A 19,586-nucleotide genomic window follows, 5' to 3' on the forward strand; every position below is an offset into this window, starting at 1 on the left:
ACCCTGAAGGGTTCATCAGCACTGAGAAAACTGACCAAATCCGTACTCTAATCCATTCTGTTATATAGCTGCTCAAAACCATATTTTGAATCACTTCTTCAAAGGAGATTTCCAATATTAGGTGGAGTTGAGAGTTAAGAGTATTTCCAAGGAGCAGGGGCTGGAAGAGAAACGACCTTGCTGTGCAATATGACCAAAAGGTTGAAAAGGTTTGGAGGTGGCAGGAAGTCTCCTTTTCAAAAATTGGGGTGCACAGTTTGTAGTATATAAAGGAGATCTCAACACAGTGCTTAATTTGAGATGGTGGTTGCAAGTGGGGCCAATCAACACTGATTTTTGGGCAATGGCACATAGTTTTCCTCATCAAACTTTGACCCAGGACAAGAAATAGAAACACACAAAAGGGGGAAAGAAGGAGGAAGAGGAGACACAAAAGGAGTGACAAAGGCAGTAAGCAGGGACTAAAAAAAACAGGTACCACTGATTTTGAAGCGCAGGGCATGCCTTGTGATAGATTAAAGATGTATGAAGGGTCGAAGCGAAATTTCTTCTCACAGATATCAAAAATTATCCGAGAAATACAAACACAATTTGCCAGATCCGATGGTGGGGGTGAGGGAGGCATTGGCAGGGAGCTAGGACCGATAGGCGATGAGTATTCAAGGAAAGCAGTAGAGGCTCCCAGAGAGGCGGTAATAACATCCCAATTTAGACAGATACAGCTCAAGCTACTTCAAAGTGTTTCCCTCACTAAAGCAAGATTGCACCGCATGGGGCTAATAACCACAGGGAAGTGCCTGAGATGCGACGGCCCACAAACGCACTGCCTCACAATCTCTCACTTCTGGAATTGTGACTTGGGACGATCGGAGAGAGTGCTGCGAAGGAACATTCCCAGGGATCCCAAACTTATCCTTTTGCATATCACAGCGATTTAGAGGGGACTATATCTCAAAAGGCACTGCTCTGGCTGGGTTTGATCATTGCTAAAAGAGATATTGCATGAGCCTAGAAGAACACGGCGGCTGCCTCCATAGAGACATGGGCTAAGGCCCTGGATTACTGTTTAAGATGGAGTGCTCGGTTTACTTACCTGGCAAGGAGTTGCCTCCAGAAACACTACAAAGTTTGGAAGGTTTGGGATGGATACTGGGGCATGCAGTTGGAGCCTTGCCTGCTTTTAGTGAGACATTCTCAAGCAGCCCTGAGATACACAGGTCCCACACGGGATGAGGGGCAGAGAGTTCGCCGTGAGGCCCAGGGATGTCGGGCCATGTTTCCTGTATTATAGCTTTAAGGTTCAGTTGTCATGTTGTATATGATGATTTCTCCACGCTGTGTACCACTACTGCCACTGTTTATTAAAACCAATACAAAATAAAAAATAAAAAAAAGCTGCATGAAGGGGAATCGGGGCACCGTGATCTTCTGCAGTGACTGTTGCATCCTCTGAGCAATTGTCTGGGCCTGGCACCTATTATTTTACAAATTTAGCACTGCCTAAGCATAAATATAGGAAGAATACATAGGATCAGGGTGGCATGGTAGAATATAGATGTCCACTTCCCATCTCCAGGGACACATAATCTGGCATTCTTTATTACCTGCAGGCATTACTGTGGTCTAATCTATATTTAATGATTGCTGAAATTGCATATTGTCTCTCTTCGGGAGTGAAGTAGGGCAGTGAAACTGTCTGAAACTGAGGAAGCAGGTCTAAGATGCTGCAGACATCTGGCTTGTAAATTGAAGCATGGTATCAATTTTAAGCATACATTATTTATGACCATATCTAACGTAAAACAGTCAACGAAAGCTCGAGACCAGAAGTCAGAATGCTGAAGGTTCGTCCTCACTCCAGCCATTTAAACTCTGTTTTGTAAAAGGCAGGTTTGAGTCATTGGTGGCCCACCAGTCCCTTTTTTTCACCATGCTAAGGTTAAAGGACGTCACGTAACAGAGGATCCTTCCCAACCAACTGAAAGTGGATCTTGGTATCATCTGCATACCCATAAAATATATACCCTGTGACCGGATATGTTTAATCAGCGGCTCAACATAGAGATGTTTGAGCGAGTGGATTTCGAAGAAATATCATAGCTCAATTGGGAGAGATATCCAGCAGCATATTGTGGACCGCAGATAAGCAGGGAAGATCACAGGTGCCCTCTGCCCTGTTCACAGTTGCGAACAGGTGAATCAAGGGAAAGGATTCAAGGAGCCCCAAGTAAAGTGGGTAATTCCTGGAAAGTCCGTGGATGTCAACTTCATGTAATATGTAAGGGGTAATAGAGTTTATGTATGCCTATGGAATTTCATCATTCAGTCATGTTATTTGTGTCTGTAAACTGTAGACCCATCTCTGCAGTAGTGGCTGGCTTGTACCGAGGGTGGTGGGGTAGGGAGGGGATGAGGGGTGCACAAATAAATAAATTCACTTACCTCTTGCAGCATGATGTCCTCCACCCTCGGGTGTCCTCCAGGAAGCTCCCAATGCAGGAAACTGTACTACCCAATCCTGGCATTGTTTTCGCAGCATGAGAGCAGGGCTAGGATTAGATAGAGCAAGCGCTCCTAACAGCACTGGAAGCCAGTGCTTCTCTAATCCCGCTGTCTTAGACAGCTAGGTTAGAGAACTTTAAAGTGCGCATGTCTGTCTGGCTGGACAGCCCAAGATGGCCGACCAAAGAGACATGGGCATTTTAAAGTGCACAGCTCCCTGCTGCTGCCCCACCCTGTCCCGTCCTGACACTTAGTTCAGGATGGGTTGCTGAAAAAGAAAACAATAATTAATCGACTTTATTAACCCCTTCAGTGCCCGCCCCTTTCCCCGCCCAGTGCCGGCCGTTGCATTAGCGGGCGGGGTCTATGACGAGCTGGACTCGTCATGGGCACAGCGCCACCGCGGCCCATGACGAGTCCAGCTCGTCATGGGCACTGAAGGGGTTAACGTTTTATTTTTCAGCTCTGGGACATGTGGGGGAACGCTCTCCCCTCAAATGGCGTAACTGTTCCTTTTTTATTAGTAATCTGGTGTCATCAGATGTTCTGACAACATTATTTATTCTCTCGAATACTGTCCAACTGGAAGGCTCTATCATGGCACCCAGTATTTTCCAAGCCATAAAGGAGTAGCGCAGGTCACCGTTTACAGTTGTCCCACTCATCTCGAGTAGATACTATTCTGTGGTCAAAGACTGCACCAGGACAATTTCCCCGGATGCTCCAATTATACCTCCTTTACCCTTTGGTAAGGTGAGGGAGGAAGGGGGTAGTCTGAGGTGTTTACCGCATACCCGCCACCTTTGGTCACTGTGAGAGTATAAAACCTATACATCAGTTAAACCCTGATGGACTTTTTATGTATTTATAATACTCTGATGTTCACAAACATCAAGATAGAATTTGAAAATAATGCACCCTTTATCTTTTGAGAAAGTTGGAGGGAATTTATGAGCTAGTATTCCCCAACTGCAATTGAGAAGAGCAGGCATCACTATGGCAGCCCGTTTTCATTGAAAATACAGTTTAGTTAAAAATGCTCCTTTTTCACAATGAAATTGCACTCCCATTAAAAACAACACCTATGTTATTTTTTGATTTTAATTGCTCACTTGATGTTTGCAAACACAGGGACACCATAGCAAAAAGCCAACACACCCACTACCCTTGGGATTGGGTGAGGTAGATGTATACCATTGCCCCTGGCCTATGCATATACCACTCTTCCTTGTCTAAATCTGGGGGGAGGGGTCTTAATGCCACCCCTGCCCATGGGTGGCGTGAGGATGTGTAATACAGTTTTATCCCGCTCTTGTGCAAGGCGAGAGGGGAAAATCTGCAAATGGCCAACACACTGAAGTTGTAAAAGCTGGTAGGGTAAAAGTAAACCCCTCCTCACCCTTGACCATCACAGGGTTAGTGGACATATTCTCCACACTCTTGGGAAAAGTGGGGAGCAACATACCACTTCTTCCCTTGGCCAATGTTGATGTGTGTAAAAAATAAACACCCTACCTTAGGCAAGCTGGAAAGAAATGCTTAAACTTGCCATCACCCCCACCCCACTCTTGAACAAGAAACAGATGAATAATATACCCCCTTGCACATTTCTCAAAGTAAGTGGGAGATGTAGTCCTACCCCACACTTGGGAAAGACAGGAGGGCTATACAGCACACCCACTATTAGGTTAGGCTTGGGCATGTAAAAAAACAAATCTACCCTTTGAATTAATAATATTAATATTTCCAGATTTGTAAAGTGCAATTTATCACCCCTAATGATATCCAGGCGTTGGGGGCCGTCAGGGAGATTAAGTGAGCTATTGCCGAGAGTGACATGATGCTGCAATCTGGTCTACAAGGCCAAGGGAGGAATCCACCCCAATATTCTCTGTTGTGAGAGGTGTCATATAAATGGGGGCCAAACGAGTACTCCTGACTTACGCTAAAATCAAGTCACCTTTGTACATAGTTAGATATCAGAAAAAGGTTTTTCACAAACATGCTCCCGTCATCAAAGGGTGGCATAGACCTGGTACCATAAGCATGAAAAAAAAATTCTCGAAAGGTGGTAGTTGTCGATGGCAAAATGCATTCTAATATAATGAGGGCAGCTTCCTCCCTCCAACTTCGTGACGTATTACGTCCACGTGTGGCGCAGTAGTAGTACATTAATTAGGTATGTGATCGATGCAGCGATCCCTTTGTTTAGTATTTGGAGGGTTATTTGTAGCCGAACTACAGGAATTCTCGAAATACAGAATATTCAATGGAAAACAAATTGACAGTGCACAGGAACGTAAATGCTAAGAAAGAAATGTCTAAAGTGTTTAGATCCTTTCAAGCAGATCAGGTAAAGGTTGAATGAAGCATACAACGACTGACATTTGACAATGCTGTATAACTACAAATAGTAGATAAGTGAACAAAGGATGGAGGTATCTCCAAATAAAGTGGCTTGTTACTGTATATAAGCAGTGGATGTCAGCTTCCTGTCATATGTAAGGGGATATAAGACATTTATTGTTCCCCATTGAGTGTCCTCATTCAGTCACGTTATATCCGTTTTTAAACGGTGGACCCATCTCTGTTCCTTTTTCATCAGTAACCTGGTGTAATCCAATTCTCTGACCTGATTATCTAATCTTTCAAGTACAGTGCAACTAATATCGTCTTCAGTGTGTTATTTTTCAAGATAATGTTGGTCATGCGACTAAGCACCCGAATGACACTCCATTATCTTGAAGAACGACACACAGTAGATGCCTAACATAATGCATTCTGATGAATGGAAATTTGGGCATCAGTCTAAACGATGGGTAATTAGTGTGTGCGACTTCACTGTCATTGTTTTAGCTTTCTTTGTGTCTCTAAACCTAAATGCATCACATAAATCAGTTTTTAGGCCACCTCAAAACAAATAGTCCAGTCGTACTCCAGGCGACATCCACTGTGAGAGCACAGACGCAGGCCTTGGCATTTTTCTACTTTATCATTTATGTGGTGAAACATTTGCCCGTGTAGCACAGTGCGATGAGAACCCACATCTGGCCATTCCCATGTCATTTAGGGTGAAACCAATGGGCAAAAATGTAATGCTGGGTGGAATTGGTTGAAGCAAACTGATCCAATACTGCACGCACCTTTGGATGCGATATCTCTGGTCTATATTGTCAAAGTATTGACACTTGAAATGCAATGATGCTGAAATTGTTGGACAAGTGCTGATGTGGAGTGGGTTAAGATGAAGAAAGTTAGCTTAGAGCACATGGTCGGCTTATGCCTCTGTAATGGTGGGCCAAGCCCATGGGGTAAGCTGTGGGTAGCTGGTCAAGATACCATGGCCTCCTTCTTCCTATGGCAATTGGGGATGTCACCCTTTGAATGCGAGTATGCATGTCACATCTTCCAATACCATGGATACCAACAAAGCTACAAGCAATGCTCACACTCATAATCTCCAACATTGACTATGGCAAAAGCTAGGTAATACACAGGGCCAATGGAATTATGCGAGTGTGCGGCCACAGAGATTTTCACACACTTATAGATTTGCAGTATTTGCCACATAAAACATCTGCCTCATAATCTGCAGATTTGAAACCAAACGAATGTTGTTCCTAGCTCAAACGGTTCAAAAGTTACTAAAATCACAGTGACACATGATGCCGAACATTAGAAGTCCTTCTGCAGTGATTTGACTGGTCTCCTTTTTGTTGCTTATTGCTATATTTAGTTGTTAAACGGGTACTAACGAGGTGCAACCAATCCCCAGACACCGTTGACAGGTGTAAACATGACAAAATAATGAAATAACACTATCATAATTTATGCTGCTTTAGTTCGCATAATTTGCCTTTTCTTACCACATAATTTTCTCAATCCTGCCGCATAATTTGGACCTCCACCGCCGCATAATTCCAGTGCCTCTGGTAATACATAAATGCTCCAGTTTAATCATACACAAACTATAACTAATCCAAACGTATACCGCAGAACTCCTCCACCTCCACCAGAGAGAGTGCATGACTCCAGTCCTGCAGTCTCTCCACTAACGACCTGTAGTTAGAGGAGCAATGTTCAAGTCAGTCTACAGTGGATATAGAACCTCGCAGAGTAATACAAACAAAACAGGACTCTGCACTTCAGCTTTCACCACTGATCATCATGCAACCTTACAATAAGAAATTCATAGGAGGCAGCGCTTCTTCAGTATGAGCTGACAAGTTCTGGAACTCACTACCAGCCAAAATTTGAAGTATTCATGACCATTTACACTTGAGAAGAGAGTTGAAACAATGGCAGGTTGTAAGATAACTCCATCATCTGCTGACCCTGGGATAGAACCCAGAATAATAATTGCTACTTCAGGTACAACCTGCAATCCGCAGTTCACAGATAAGTAACAGATCAACCAGCACACAATTGTCTATGTTCAGGGAAGTTAGGAAGGGCTGACCTATGACTAGCCTGGGTATTATATACCAATCTCGATTTAAATTTAAGCCTCTTGGTTTTGCTTAATACTAATACCATAACACTCAGTAGTTGGTCGGCTGAATGTAGTTCAAACAGGCCGCATAGTAATTCTTATTCTTTTCACCCTCTTAAACACACCTCTACAGTTCGTGTCCAACACCCATTACTGCACAAGTCCATTGCACCAAATTGGCCAACACAAGACTCTAATTTTGCCAACCTCTGCGTGCCCCACCTCTCTACATTGTAGGACCCCTTCTTGACATCTTACAATGACAATTGTTATATGGGATGATAATGAGAAAGTCCATCTGAGCAGATCTCTCCTACCAGCTTTTCCCCCAACCTATGCCTACTCAAGACCATAAACTTTAAATCAAGAATCTCATACTGGACAACTCAATATGATAACCAACTTAGTGGGCTGTAATCATAAGTACCCTGATGTGACATGCAGCGCTGTTTGAAGCTGCCAGCTTACTGAAATCCATTACTATGCACCTATTTCTCACACTTCTTCATCCATCAAACTGCTAATCAGAGAACTACATCCCATACCATGATACTTTATACCTCAGTGGGCACCATGCACAACTCGGAAGCACTTCGCAAATAGGATCAAAACAAAGACACCACGCTACTAATCATGCTACCCATGTAAGCAAATGCTTCAGCGTCCCATGTAGGGGTAATAATCTCTACATAAGTGTTACAACAGAATACATTATGGTCCTCTCTTCCTTGCCCTCCAGTTTCAAAGAAAAGTTTGGAAGCAGACTGTTCAAGGTTCTAGACCCAGTTTGTCCATGCCTTGAGACATTGCTGACGGCACAGTGGTAAAACAATATCCTTCTTCAGATATGATTAACTTTTCCATCTACACCCCATCATTCTTAATTATTGTCTCCTAGGCAACTAAGGGGTGATTGTATATAAGAAATCCATGCTACAGCAATTGTGCATGTCTGTTTTATATGTGAGGGGAATCTGGCAATATACTAATTCCATGTTGAGGCAAGCTCATACTTAGGCTATCCTGATTTCAGTGTTATATTTGTGGATTTCAGTGGGGTTTTCCCACTGTGTTTCTAAACCTTTTGAAATCAGTACTTGTCAGTGTTTAAGCAGCTGCCAAACCCTCCAAAATATTCATAAACTGGTATTTCGGTGTTTACAAAACGTATTTCTTTTTTTGTTTCTACATTGATTGTTTAAAACACATATTTAATTTAAGGGAGACATATTGGGTGGTGTGTAGTGTCTTCCCATTGGCTGTTTGTCTCGTGGACCTATGTTTAACTGTTTTAAACATAGTAATTCTGTATATTTCACTCTCATTTACTCCAGTATAATATTACCCTCTCCCCCTTTGTCATTACCTCTCAAACTCACTGTGTCAGGACCCTATCAGGTTTACAGGGCTATTAAAACGTAAGTGTGTTATAATCAAATGTTTTAATAGCCAAATTCCTGTACACAGTGTTGGCCAAATATTATGACATTGAAGGGATGGCCAACCCTGCCAAAAATAGTTCTTGTGAAACCTTAAAATATTTAATTGCTCTAGATTAATTTGCAGCCCTCCATTCTAAACCGTCTGACACTTGATGCTTTATGAATGCTCACTACTGCATTTCTACAGTATGTGCCTGACTACATTAAGGTGGTCCTGTTGTTGTGTGGACATTCATAGCTGCCAAATGTCCCCATGGCTAATTTCTAATTTCATGTGTATGTCCTGACCTTTTGACAGACATCACGTTGTACTGTAGAACTAGAAATTAGGCTGTTAATATTGTAACTATGAGCTCAAAAACCCCAAAATTATAGTGCAGTTGGGTAAAAAGCCGGGATACACTGAAGGTTTCACACATAACAAAAGAATGCCTTGTAGCTATGAATTTTGCTAGTATACGGAAAGTTGTGTCATGTTTACACCACTATCCCCTGTGCATGGTGACAGCCCTCTTTTCACATGTACCTGTCACTACACATTGCACTGAATGTTTAAACCCTGAGGTTTTGAGTACTGACTTGTTAGAACAGAGGGTTGATGTATCAAAGGGGTTTACCCAACATACGTCTGTGGGAAAATGTGATAGTACAATTTGGCCAAGGTTCACCTGAGCCAGCTATTTCACCAGTGAAAGAATTAAACACTGTTAAAAGATGAAATATGATTTTATTATTCCCAGATTCTCTACAGTGTATAACATAAATAGATGGGACCTAAACATGCATCTAAGCCCTGTACTTTCAATTCAAGCACACAAAACTGAAGGAAACAAAAGGAAGTAGAAAACATATTTTAGTGACATCCCTAAACCAAAAAACTCAACCAGAATATTCTTATGCCAGTCTTTCTTGCTGCTATCTTATACAACAAAGTTGCATTGTGTTGGGCCCATCAAGAAGAAATAAAATGATTTGATCTCTCTCACTTTCCTTTCTTTGAATGGCATTTTAGGCTTTATTTTAGCAGTTGAAGGCTTAAGCCTAAAACAGTGTAGCCTGTTCAAACATTTGCTGTCTGTTTCATAACTGTTCGGTGTGTGAGGTTAATTGATATTGTTGCTGCCGGTGTGGTACCTGTTTGGTGTGTGAGAGAGAGATTATATTGTAGCTTGATGTGCTTTAATTGTTGTGTTTAATTTGATGGAAATTTAGACTGCTTCTGTATGTCTTGTAACAGCTCCCTGTATGTGTGAAGGAACTGTGCAATGTACACGTGTACCGTTTTTGTCCTTGTTAATATCTTTTGTGGGGGTAGTGAAGTTTAGTCAAATACATTTTTGCCGTTAAGCCGAAACGAGGCTCTAGGAATATTTTGTGCCAGCTACCCCACCACCATGGAAGACGACCAACTGTTTCTTTTAAGTCTACTTCATCACAGATCTGGCACTGCATTTTATAATAGACTACAATGAAAACTTTGTCAAGCTATATTATATTAGCACCAACCTACAGGTTTGTAAAGCTGCACAGTGGAATAGGATCTGTAGAAAAGAGTCTCTTCCCTCTTCGCGAGCTCCTCTTCTGTAAAATATCTGTTGAAGTGCTAATGACCTGTTAAAGCAGCTGATGGGCAAATCTTACCTGTAATTTATTTTTTAAACCATGCTGGATAATGCAATTTACTGTAATGCACGCTAAATTAATTTCCATAAATGTCATCTTTTCTAATTTGGAGAGGAGACTTTGGGCTCCAACACTTTGATGCAGATCTTCTTCTTTAACACTTTACTAAAGGAGTAATAAGAAGGGTTGTATGTCAGCATATCATAGTTAGAAATATCGCCTAAAATTGATAGTGTCCTAAATAATGTGGCCAAAATGCTGTTCAGTTTGATGTAGATTTTCTATTATAAACTCCAACGAGGCAATATTTTTGTAGACAATATTTAGGACATTATATTTGTTAACATTATGGTCAGTATTCAAGTCAGGTCAATGAAATATACCAATGTAAAAAAAATGGTTTACATAGATCTTATGTTACCGTTGGAACCATTTTTCCTCTCAGCCCAGGAACAATATAAGAGACCCTTTCAATGCACTGCATCCTGACATTACCCTGCTACCTCTTACATTCCTGCAACCAAAAACCATTGATTTTGCTTTCTGTTTATTGATGACCCATGAATTGGTTTTAGCATGAGACTGGAATATTTCAGCGCCTCCTGAAGCCTTATTGTCATTTGATTAATAAAGTGGCCTTGCTTTACTGGTCCTCAGAGTTGGTTACAAATGATGAACATTTGTCATTAAATAATCAACGTCACCTACATCTCTGCAACCAAAAGTGTGATCAACTTCAGGAGGGCTTGCCCATATAGTACTTTGCCATATAAACAGGATTGCAATCATGTGCTGTGGGTAACCCAAATAGGCTAATTTATTCAATAGTAAGACCCGACAGATGTGATTGAAAGCTCCAGAGAAATAATGCAGCAGTGCTGCAGCTTTGCCGCTAGGCAATCATCTGATGTCTCCAAACGTTACGCTTCTTTAATACAATGACCAATATGGTGCCAGACCAATATCCTTAGTGGTGCTTCGCCTCTCAAATAAGATTATTGCCCTCTCTGAAGTATATAAATGATTTAAAATATTTGCGAAACTGCGAAGGCTGATGAAGCTTTACATTTACTAAGAATTTAAGTTACTCAACAACTCTTAACGTTAGGGGAAGTCAGGTCTTAGAAATGTAAGTGTATAAACTGGCTGCCTCCTGTTAATAACATCACAGTCTATCCATGTTCCACTTTTTGAAAATCTATGCACTTTTTCATCATTTCAAATAGAGTGAGGGAGTTTCCCTCATCAAAATCATTTATTTGCCAGAAAACTTTTCTCTGAGTAGTACTGTGACCTATTGAAGTTTACTGATAGTAATCAAGTTTTTAATTATAGCAAAAATACTTGATCAATCGTAAGAAGGTTGGTTGGCACACAGCTTTCACCTCTATGTAAACTCACAAAATAAGGAAGCTGAAAATGACTATAAACTTAAGCATCAGAGAGATGTGCTCAATACTCTCGGAAAGCGAAGCAGGTATCGAACTCCAGAAGGGATGAAGAAATCACATTCCTTGGGTCTTGACAGTGAATTCCCTTTTAACATTTAGGATTTGTTCTAGATTTCATATTGAAACATCTGTCAGACTGTCGTTGAGTTCAGCATATATCTGCACCTTTCAATGAACATCTGTCAGATTCTCTGACGCATTCTGGACCTCCTTCAAGAATGACTTTTGCCTGATGTACTTTTTGTGTAACAGTGTTGCTGCCTGATGAGGAGTGAAGACTCGTGGTGGTGGAGGTTACTTGAGGCACTTTTACCATCAAGTTGATTTGACGGCCTGTGCGGGATCTATTGGAGACATTGTCTCTCCACGTTCCTGCACTCCTATGGTGGGATTCCTTTCCTTAATGTTGAAATGCAGGGTGCTGCAGAACTCTGTGTCCTTTCCAGACTACAGTAATGAATCCTGGATGTTAGAATTCATGTTGAGTCCACTGTCTTCTGGTGTCTGGTCAAGAATGGAAAGAACTGTCTGAGCATTCGTGTAAGAAAAGCTTTGCTTTGCTATTGCAATCGTCCGTGCTAATGGAGACGGACCAGTATTGCTCATGGGCACCAGCGCCAATAATTAGGAATCTGTAGTTTATTCATATCAACTAAGACATTTTCTTCGGCGATGTGTCCCTAAATTAAATATGAGAAGAGGGTGGGTTTCTGAATGTTATGTGATCATGCTGTCTGGATTAATTTGTTACAAACCCCTACTGTTCTTACCTCTCAAATGATATTACATTAGAAACTGGGGCCCTGTAAATCGTAGGCATAACTCCCAAAAGTCATGCATTAAAGCCATCTTTCGCTTAGTTTGCTAAAGTCTATCTAGGACACTATTTTTGGAAACGCTGTAGGCAACACCTTACCACCCCAGGGTTTCACCTTAAACCTGTGGGGATCTGGGATTGAAGAGGCTGTGGCAGTGACTGAAACACGCAGGACTATGAAGAAGTGAGGCGGACTTTTTGAATTCCCCAGCTCTTTTCATTTATCAACACCCCAAGCATATGGTTTTTCTGTCGAGGAGGCTGTGGACAGACAAGAGTCCCCTCTTTTTCACCCCATCAGGTCACCAGGAAACTATACTTTTGGAAAGCATGGAAAGAAGGAACGGCAGGTGATAATAGCTGCTCTGGTTTGTCTCCCAGCCCAGTGCCTGCCTGTCTTATGTTGGCTCCTGCGTAACTTACTTTGACCCTACTTACTTTAGGGTAGAATCCCTAAAGGGGGTCAGCTTTATATGAGGCTGTGTGAGGGTATATGAAACTGCACTGAGCCTTTCCGGCTGTACATGAGTTGGTATGCTGCACTGAGCCTACGAGGCTGCATGGAGGATCCATTCTGCCTGTTTGCCTGCACATAGGTCTTTACATTTGTACATGGATAGTGGGGGTGTATGGGTGCATGAGGCTCCTAACAGGACTAATAGTTTGAGACTGTTGTGTAAGTAAAGGGCTGTTCTGACCATGAAGTGTCAGGTGTGGGGTTGCCAGTATAGTACTGGGGGGTCAAATGGTCTGTGAAAGACCTTAAACTACTACTGTAACTTTGATTTCCTTTATGCTTATGGGAGTAATGTCATTGTCAAATATAGATATTGCTTCCCGTTGTTCTGAGGAAGAGGACAAACCAAGGAAGAAGGCTAACACAGCAGTACACTTTGCTCCATTCATATAGCTCCAGTTACTGCACAGTAGTGCTTGGACCTGAGACATGCCGTGAGGAATAGATCCACAAACACAGGGCTCTGTCCCTTCATTTGAACACAAGAAATTGTGCTGTGTCTTTTGTTTGGAAATAAGACCCTTCTATATTTGAGGCTTTAGCTAATTTCTTGTTTTACATATGACTAAAAAATTTCTTCCATGCTCTACCTTTCATTACTGTCAAATGCTCACCTTGCGCTCTCATTCGCTGCATGTCTCACCACCATCAGGTTCACCCTTGAACCTGTCCCTTCTCCACTGTTTTGCTATTTCCGAATGCAACCCTCCCCCTCAGTCTTCCAGTCCAGCACTCACTCTGGATCCCCCTTCAGCTCTCTGCCACACCAAACTCAATGGTCTTCATTCAACTCTCAAACCGCACTCTTTACCTCTATCTCTCACAACTCTGTTCTGTTTTAATCGCATGCCCTTGTAAAGTGCTCTGTTGCCGCATACCTAGCTTCAGAAATGTCAAACAGTGTATTGCAGTACAGTTCATCTCCTGTGATACCCTGACGGCATGAACAATTTCCTCACTCTGATTTCACTCCACACCTATCAACTTTCACCAGGCCCTCTCTTGAGCTCATCCTCTTCTCTCTAGACTCTCCTTCCAGCTCTCGTTTTCCATCTTTATGGAATGGGAGGAATGCTCTCATTCCATAAACATGCGCAGTTTCTCATCCCAGCGCTAGACTTGTCTGTTTTGCCAGATTTGATGATCTGGTATGATCAAGAGATCCGAAATCAGTGTAAATTCAGACCTAGTCTTGTTTCCCATGCCTGGGATCGACTTTTTCCCCCAAAGAAGAAACACCAAATATCTCGACTATGTAATGAAATGAGCAGAGGATGCCATCACAAATCTATATGCTGGGAAAATCCATATAGTTGGACTTCTTTTGGCATCAAAGTGTTTGTAAGAATTAAGTTAACCGGATACAAATGTGTCTGCCACTAAAGTAATTAATACATCCGCAGGTAGGCACATTAAATTAATACCAACCTAACACCCATACAGTGTACACATGGGAAAAACATTATAAGTGTATTTGAAATTGACATTATGGTGGAGGTCAATTTCTTGAGGAAGTTGTGAACATTTGCAGGTTTTTGCCGATAGTGTGTTATGATTGGTCAAGAAGTCTTTCGCTGCCAGTGTGTTCTCACTTTAGGAAATGCTGGAACCACCAAACATGACAGCCCCATATGGCTTTCAACAGAAACGGTGTGAAATCTTTAACTGTTTTTACCCTCTATATTTCTGTATGTATTCAATCCATGAAGTACGTCATTATGTTTAAATGTGTCCTTCCAAAATTTAAAAAATCCACTCATGGTAGGTTGCAGGGGAGACATTTTCTCACTTGTTAGAGGCACAGTTAGTACTACTACACAACAGTCTTCATTTTCTTTCTTTTTCTGCAGGACACGTCTTCTGGCATGGACCTTAGCTCTTCCTTGACGTCTTCGATGGCGTCCCACCAGTTCGAAGATCAGTCTGTAAGTGTTATTATCATATACTACCAAATACATTGCCCAAAGAGCTATGCATTTTACAGACATTTCTAAAGAGAAACTAATGTAAAAGTTCAATACTTCAGGATGAGCTCAAATATTCCCGAGTAATACTTTTTGCAGCAAAATTGTGTATGTGCACTGCAATATGACATGACCCATTGTGAAATACTAGAGGTGTAGCAGGAAAAGATATGTGCTAGAGAGAGACTCATTACCTGTCTGATGCAACGTACTCTTTAGAAATATTGGGATTTTATTTCCTATGCCAGGACAAACAACAACTGTTTCAAATGGTGTGCTAGGAAATACTGTTATCAACTAGGAACTGGAAGTGTGGGAACCACTGGCCAGTCCTGAAGGGTGGAGAGGTCCTTTCACCTTTCGGGAAGGAGAGGGGCGATACGTCGTCCAAAACTAACTATACAATACTCGCAGGTCTCCCACCTGGTGTCACAACATGTGATGTGATGAGGGAGTGGTCGCCTCAACTAGATTCCGTGTCAATGAGCACGGGAAAGGAAATAATTCCTTTTCTTGAAATAACCCTCACACTTGTGATGCTTCATCGTTGGATTCACTCTGACTCCTAAAAGTCAGGGTGGGCTTGACCATGTTTCAGGGGAGCTCTTATGAGAAAACCTCTAGTGGGCATAGCTATAGATAAGAAATCCCTCAACCGCTCCAAGGTATCCCTTTATTTACAGAGTGGTTGGGGACAGTAAAACTAAATAATGTGGGTGTATTTAGGATTCAATGGTCCTATGACCTTTCTTTAACCAGCATCTTTAAGCCCTACTCACGCCAGTCTGAATAGGTCCGGGGCTTTCATCTGGGTGAGTTGTCAATATGTATCACCTCCCCAGTTTGTAACTATTTCTGCTGGTCATTTTATGTAAATCATTAAGTCAAGAGCATGCACAGGCAGTAAAAATACTTGCCACTTTTAATCTGACCTGTAACAACAAAATATTTTTTTTTTAGAGATTTAATCTGAAGACTTGAGATGCACATATTTTGGAAAGAGAAAAGGCTTTTTGAGAGAGAAACCATATACATTATTTTTATCTAAACAATATTTTTCGATTACCTTACAAAAGTTTACTGAACTTATTTGAGATTTTTCTGCACCGTAGTCATTTTCAGTTCAGGATATTTCCCGTTGTGCCCTGTTTTAATTTAATAGTCTTTAATGAGTTTTGTTGGTCATTGCTGCCTTTCTGTCGATGCAGTGGGTATTGTTGCTACTATATTAATTAAATGATACCTACATCTGTGTGATCAGCTGGGTGCGATCCATAATAATGTTATTTCTTTGGCTACAAACATGTTTTTAATATCTGCATCTGAATGATGGCTTTGTTGCTGGCTTCTCAGAAACAATGCTCCAAAGTCTACAGAACACTAAGACCTCACTTCAATTCCAAAATTTTCGCAAAATGGCAAAAACACGTTTTCATGTGCACATGAATGAGTTTCTGTACGGGGATACCATAACACACCCACTTTCCACAAGCAAATATTTATAAAGCCAAAGTAATAAGGCAGGCTCATAAACTACACCTGATTAATGTTGAATTTACACATGCACTGACTTGCTATTCTATTGTAATTAATATTATTATTTTTAATATTGTTAATATGAATAAATTGTTTCCTTCTTTATTATGTAGACTGCTCAACTGGGCTTATGCTGTTATGGAAGGTTATTCAGTTAAGTAGCTTACCCACTCTAACAATTCACTTGCTAAGAAAGAGGACATGTATCACTTGCAATGTTTCTGCAGGTGTTGACATGAAAAGTTGCCAAGCAAAAAAGAGAATATTGTACACACTGCCTTTCTAATTTAAGGTGTCCCTTAGAGACGAGACTGCTTTAGCCTCATGTTTAAAAAAAAAAAAAAAAAAAAATATATATATATATATATATATATATATATATATATATATATATAGTCCTTATATACATTCACTGAAAACAACAAAAATTAAAGTGACATTATAGTTAGGTATAGTAATATTATCTTACTTTGCATTAAAAAAAATTAGAAATTCACTCATAAAAACAAAGGCGAAAGGGAAGTTATAGTTGGTTAAAAAATGCCGTTTTAATCTAACAAAACCATTGACATTCACTAGTTCTACTTCTCTCAAGTAACAGGACCTCGTGGCCTAAATTAACTATAACTTGTGCTTCTGCCAGGCACAGTTTTGTCATCAATATTGTAACTCAAGATGTTACTTTCATGTTATCAGTGATGTCACAGAACAATTCAAAAGTGATGTAATATGGGAGGTAATTAGCATCGCATGGCGAGGGCCTTGGGTCTAGTTACTTTGGGTCACGAGTCAATCAAATCAGATTTTGAAAAAATATGTTTTAGGCCCTAGGGAGGGTCCCTCTTTTAAATCTGTTTTCCAGGACTTGGGACCTAGTCTTGAGTACTAAGATGGCTGCATCCACATCGTTGTAGATGTGGTGGCAGCCAATAAGATCTCGTCTCAGGAATCTCTCTGCTCCACGGATCCTACGCTCCATGAAATGTGCAAAGTTTTTGAGCCTTAATTTTTCAAAAACTACTGAATGGATTTACACCAAATCACAAAGGCATGCTTTCTGGACCAAGATCCAACTTTCTGCTAAATTTGGTCTAAATTCATTCAGAGGTTTTGGCTGTAGCAGTTAATATTTCTATGCAAAATGAATGGGGAAAATGCATTTTGGGATGCCCTGATTTTTCTTGGTCTCTCCACCCCCTCACACACACCTTCTGGAATTGCCTTGAAACTTTCCAGTTAGGAGCTGAGGTGGATAAACATTGCTTTCGGAAAGTTTTGCAAAGATTCGTCAAATGACGGCAAATTTATTAGGAAAAACAAAAAATGGTTTTCCTTTGGAAACAAGCACGGTCCTAACTTTAAGTACCCAGTGGCGACCACCACTGAAAGAGATATATATCTCAATCAGTAGGTCAGCTCACTTTATCCATTAACTGTCTTCCACCGTGAGTGACATAATTTGGCATGAGCACATGTACCAGCTTCCTGAAAAGGAGTGCAATTCAAAAACAAGGCTGGTGTCTGTGGGTTGCTAAGCTGCTCCTTTATTTGAATTACTTTAACATATTTGCCAAATATTTTTTGTCTATGTTTTGTTTTTAAAAAGTGTATGTTTGGCAAGGCCAGACCTTATTGGCTTTGCCAATGCATGTTTATTTTAGTTAAGGACCCAGTGCATCATGTTTCCATAGTGGATTATAACCTATTCCAGGACAGAAAAATGTAAATACATGAGCATAACCGAGTTATGTTATGGAGTTTAGGGAGTGGAATAACTTACTGTCATCTTTATAAGAAGGAATATCAATGCTCATCTTTTTCTCTTGAGAGTATTTAGAAGGTGGAGGCACTGGGCTTATGCCTGTCCCTAAACCCCCATCAGTCATTGGCTGGGGCCATCCTCTACCTCCCCTCTGGCCAATCCAGGAACTGCATGAACCCGTAAGGAAGTGCCCTACCCCCAGGGGCTATGATGTATGCCCACTTTGTAACGCTGGGACATTTTCATGTCCATTTGAATAACCCCATGGAGCAAGAGGCTTCAACACTCTTAGATACTATGAGCACTTTCTCTCTTAAGCAACAGGTTTTTGTTCCCACGCACCAAGTAGGCGATACTTTAGATCAAGCCATTTCTAAAGTGAATATGGTGGTGTCACAACCATCCCCTCCTGCGTGGTCTGATCACCACCTTATTTTGTTCTCGTGGCTTCAGACATGTATTAGGTTACCTCTTAAGGAAAATACCTATCAAGCCTACCACAAAATACAGCGCAATGACTTGAGGTGAACCTTGACAATAAATACACTGGCTCTGTCCGATTGTATGGAAGAGGAAACCGCTGGCTTAAACAGCTGGATCCTAGGGACCATTAATGAGTTAGCCCCTAGTACAAAGCGTACTCAAACGGGGGTGAAACCAACGGCCCCCTGGTTTATTGATGAGCTAAGAGCATGCAAAAAAACATTGCAAACACGTTGAAAGGGTATGGAGACGTAAATTCAAGCCAGGAGATAAAGCAACTTATAAGCTTGCATTAAAAAGATAACATGTGAAGGTGTCTCTAGCTAAAAAGACCTTCGAAACAAAGATCGAGGAGGCAGACACCAAGTCAAATTAGATTTTTTAAATTGTCAATTCCTTTCTCAGACCCGAGGTAATAGCTAGAGAATATAACCTGTCATCTGAGTGATGTAAGGAGTTAGATTTATTCTTTTATGAAAAGATCAGTACCATCCAGGCCAATCTTCTAAACATTGTACAAACTGACCAGGCGCATGTGGATCTCTTGGAAGACCACATCTCTATCATCGTACACTCCTCCCAGGCCAATTACGAACCCCTGCCTCTCTAAATGTCACTAATAGCGATTGAATGCCTGAAGTCGGGCTCCCCTTTGGACCTGTGTCCTACTGATCTGTGAACTATTGTCGCCCAAACTTCAATTCTATAGTAAATAATATACTAAACACCTTGCTGGTGACTGGCATGGTCCTTGCACGTTGTAAAAGGGCAAACGTGATCCCTTTGTTGAAAAAACCTTTGGCTGATCCAAAGCAATGAGCAAACTATAGGCCCGTGTCCCACCGCCCTGCCATCTCCACAATTTTGGAGAAGGAAGTCAACCATCAATTGTCCCAATACCTGGAAGGTAACAAAATATTACATCCCAGTCAATCAGGCTTTCGACCCCACATCAGCACTGAGACAGTGCTTCTACAAGTAGTGGAGCATGTCAGAA

At 41.2% G+C, this 19,586-nt stretch overlaps 1 protein-coding gene across 3 annotated transcripts in view; it reads left to right on the forward strand.

Moving 5' to 3' along the window:
- Positions 1 to 19,586, forward strand: part of MCTP2 (multiple C2 and transmembrane domain containing 2) — a 765,697-nt gene that overhangs the window by 284,702 nt on the left and 461,409 nt on the right. For all 3 annotated transcript variants that reach the window (XM_085644499.1, XM_085644501.1, XM_085644500.1), the window contains exon 3: positions 14,695 to 14,769. In XM_085644499.1, coding sequence (XP_085500625.1) covers positions 14,695 to 14,769 — 75 coding nt within the window. The remainder of the gene's footprint in view (positions 1 to 14,694; positions 14,770 to 19,586) is intronic.

This window comes from Triturus cristatus, chromosome 3_1, assembly GCF_964204655.1.
Source record: "Triturus cristatus chromosome 3_1, aTriCri1.1, whole genome shotgun sequence".
NCBI lineage: Eukaryota > Metazoa > Chordata > Amphibia > Caudata > Salamandridae > Triturus > Triturus cristatus.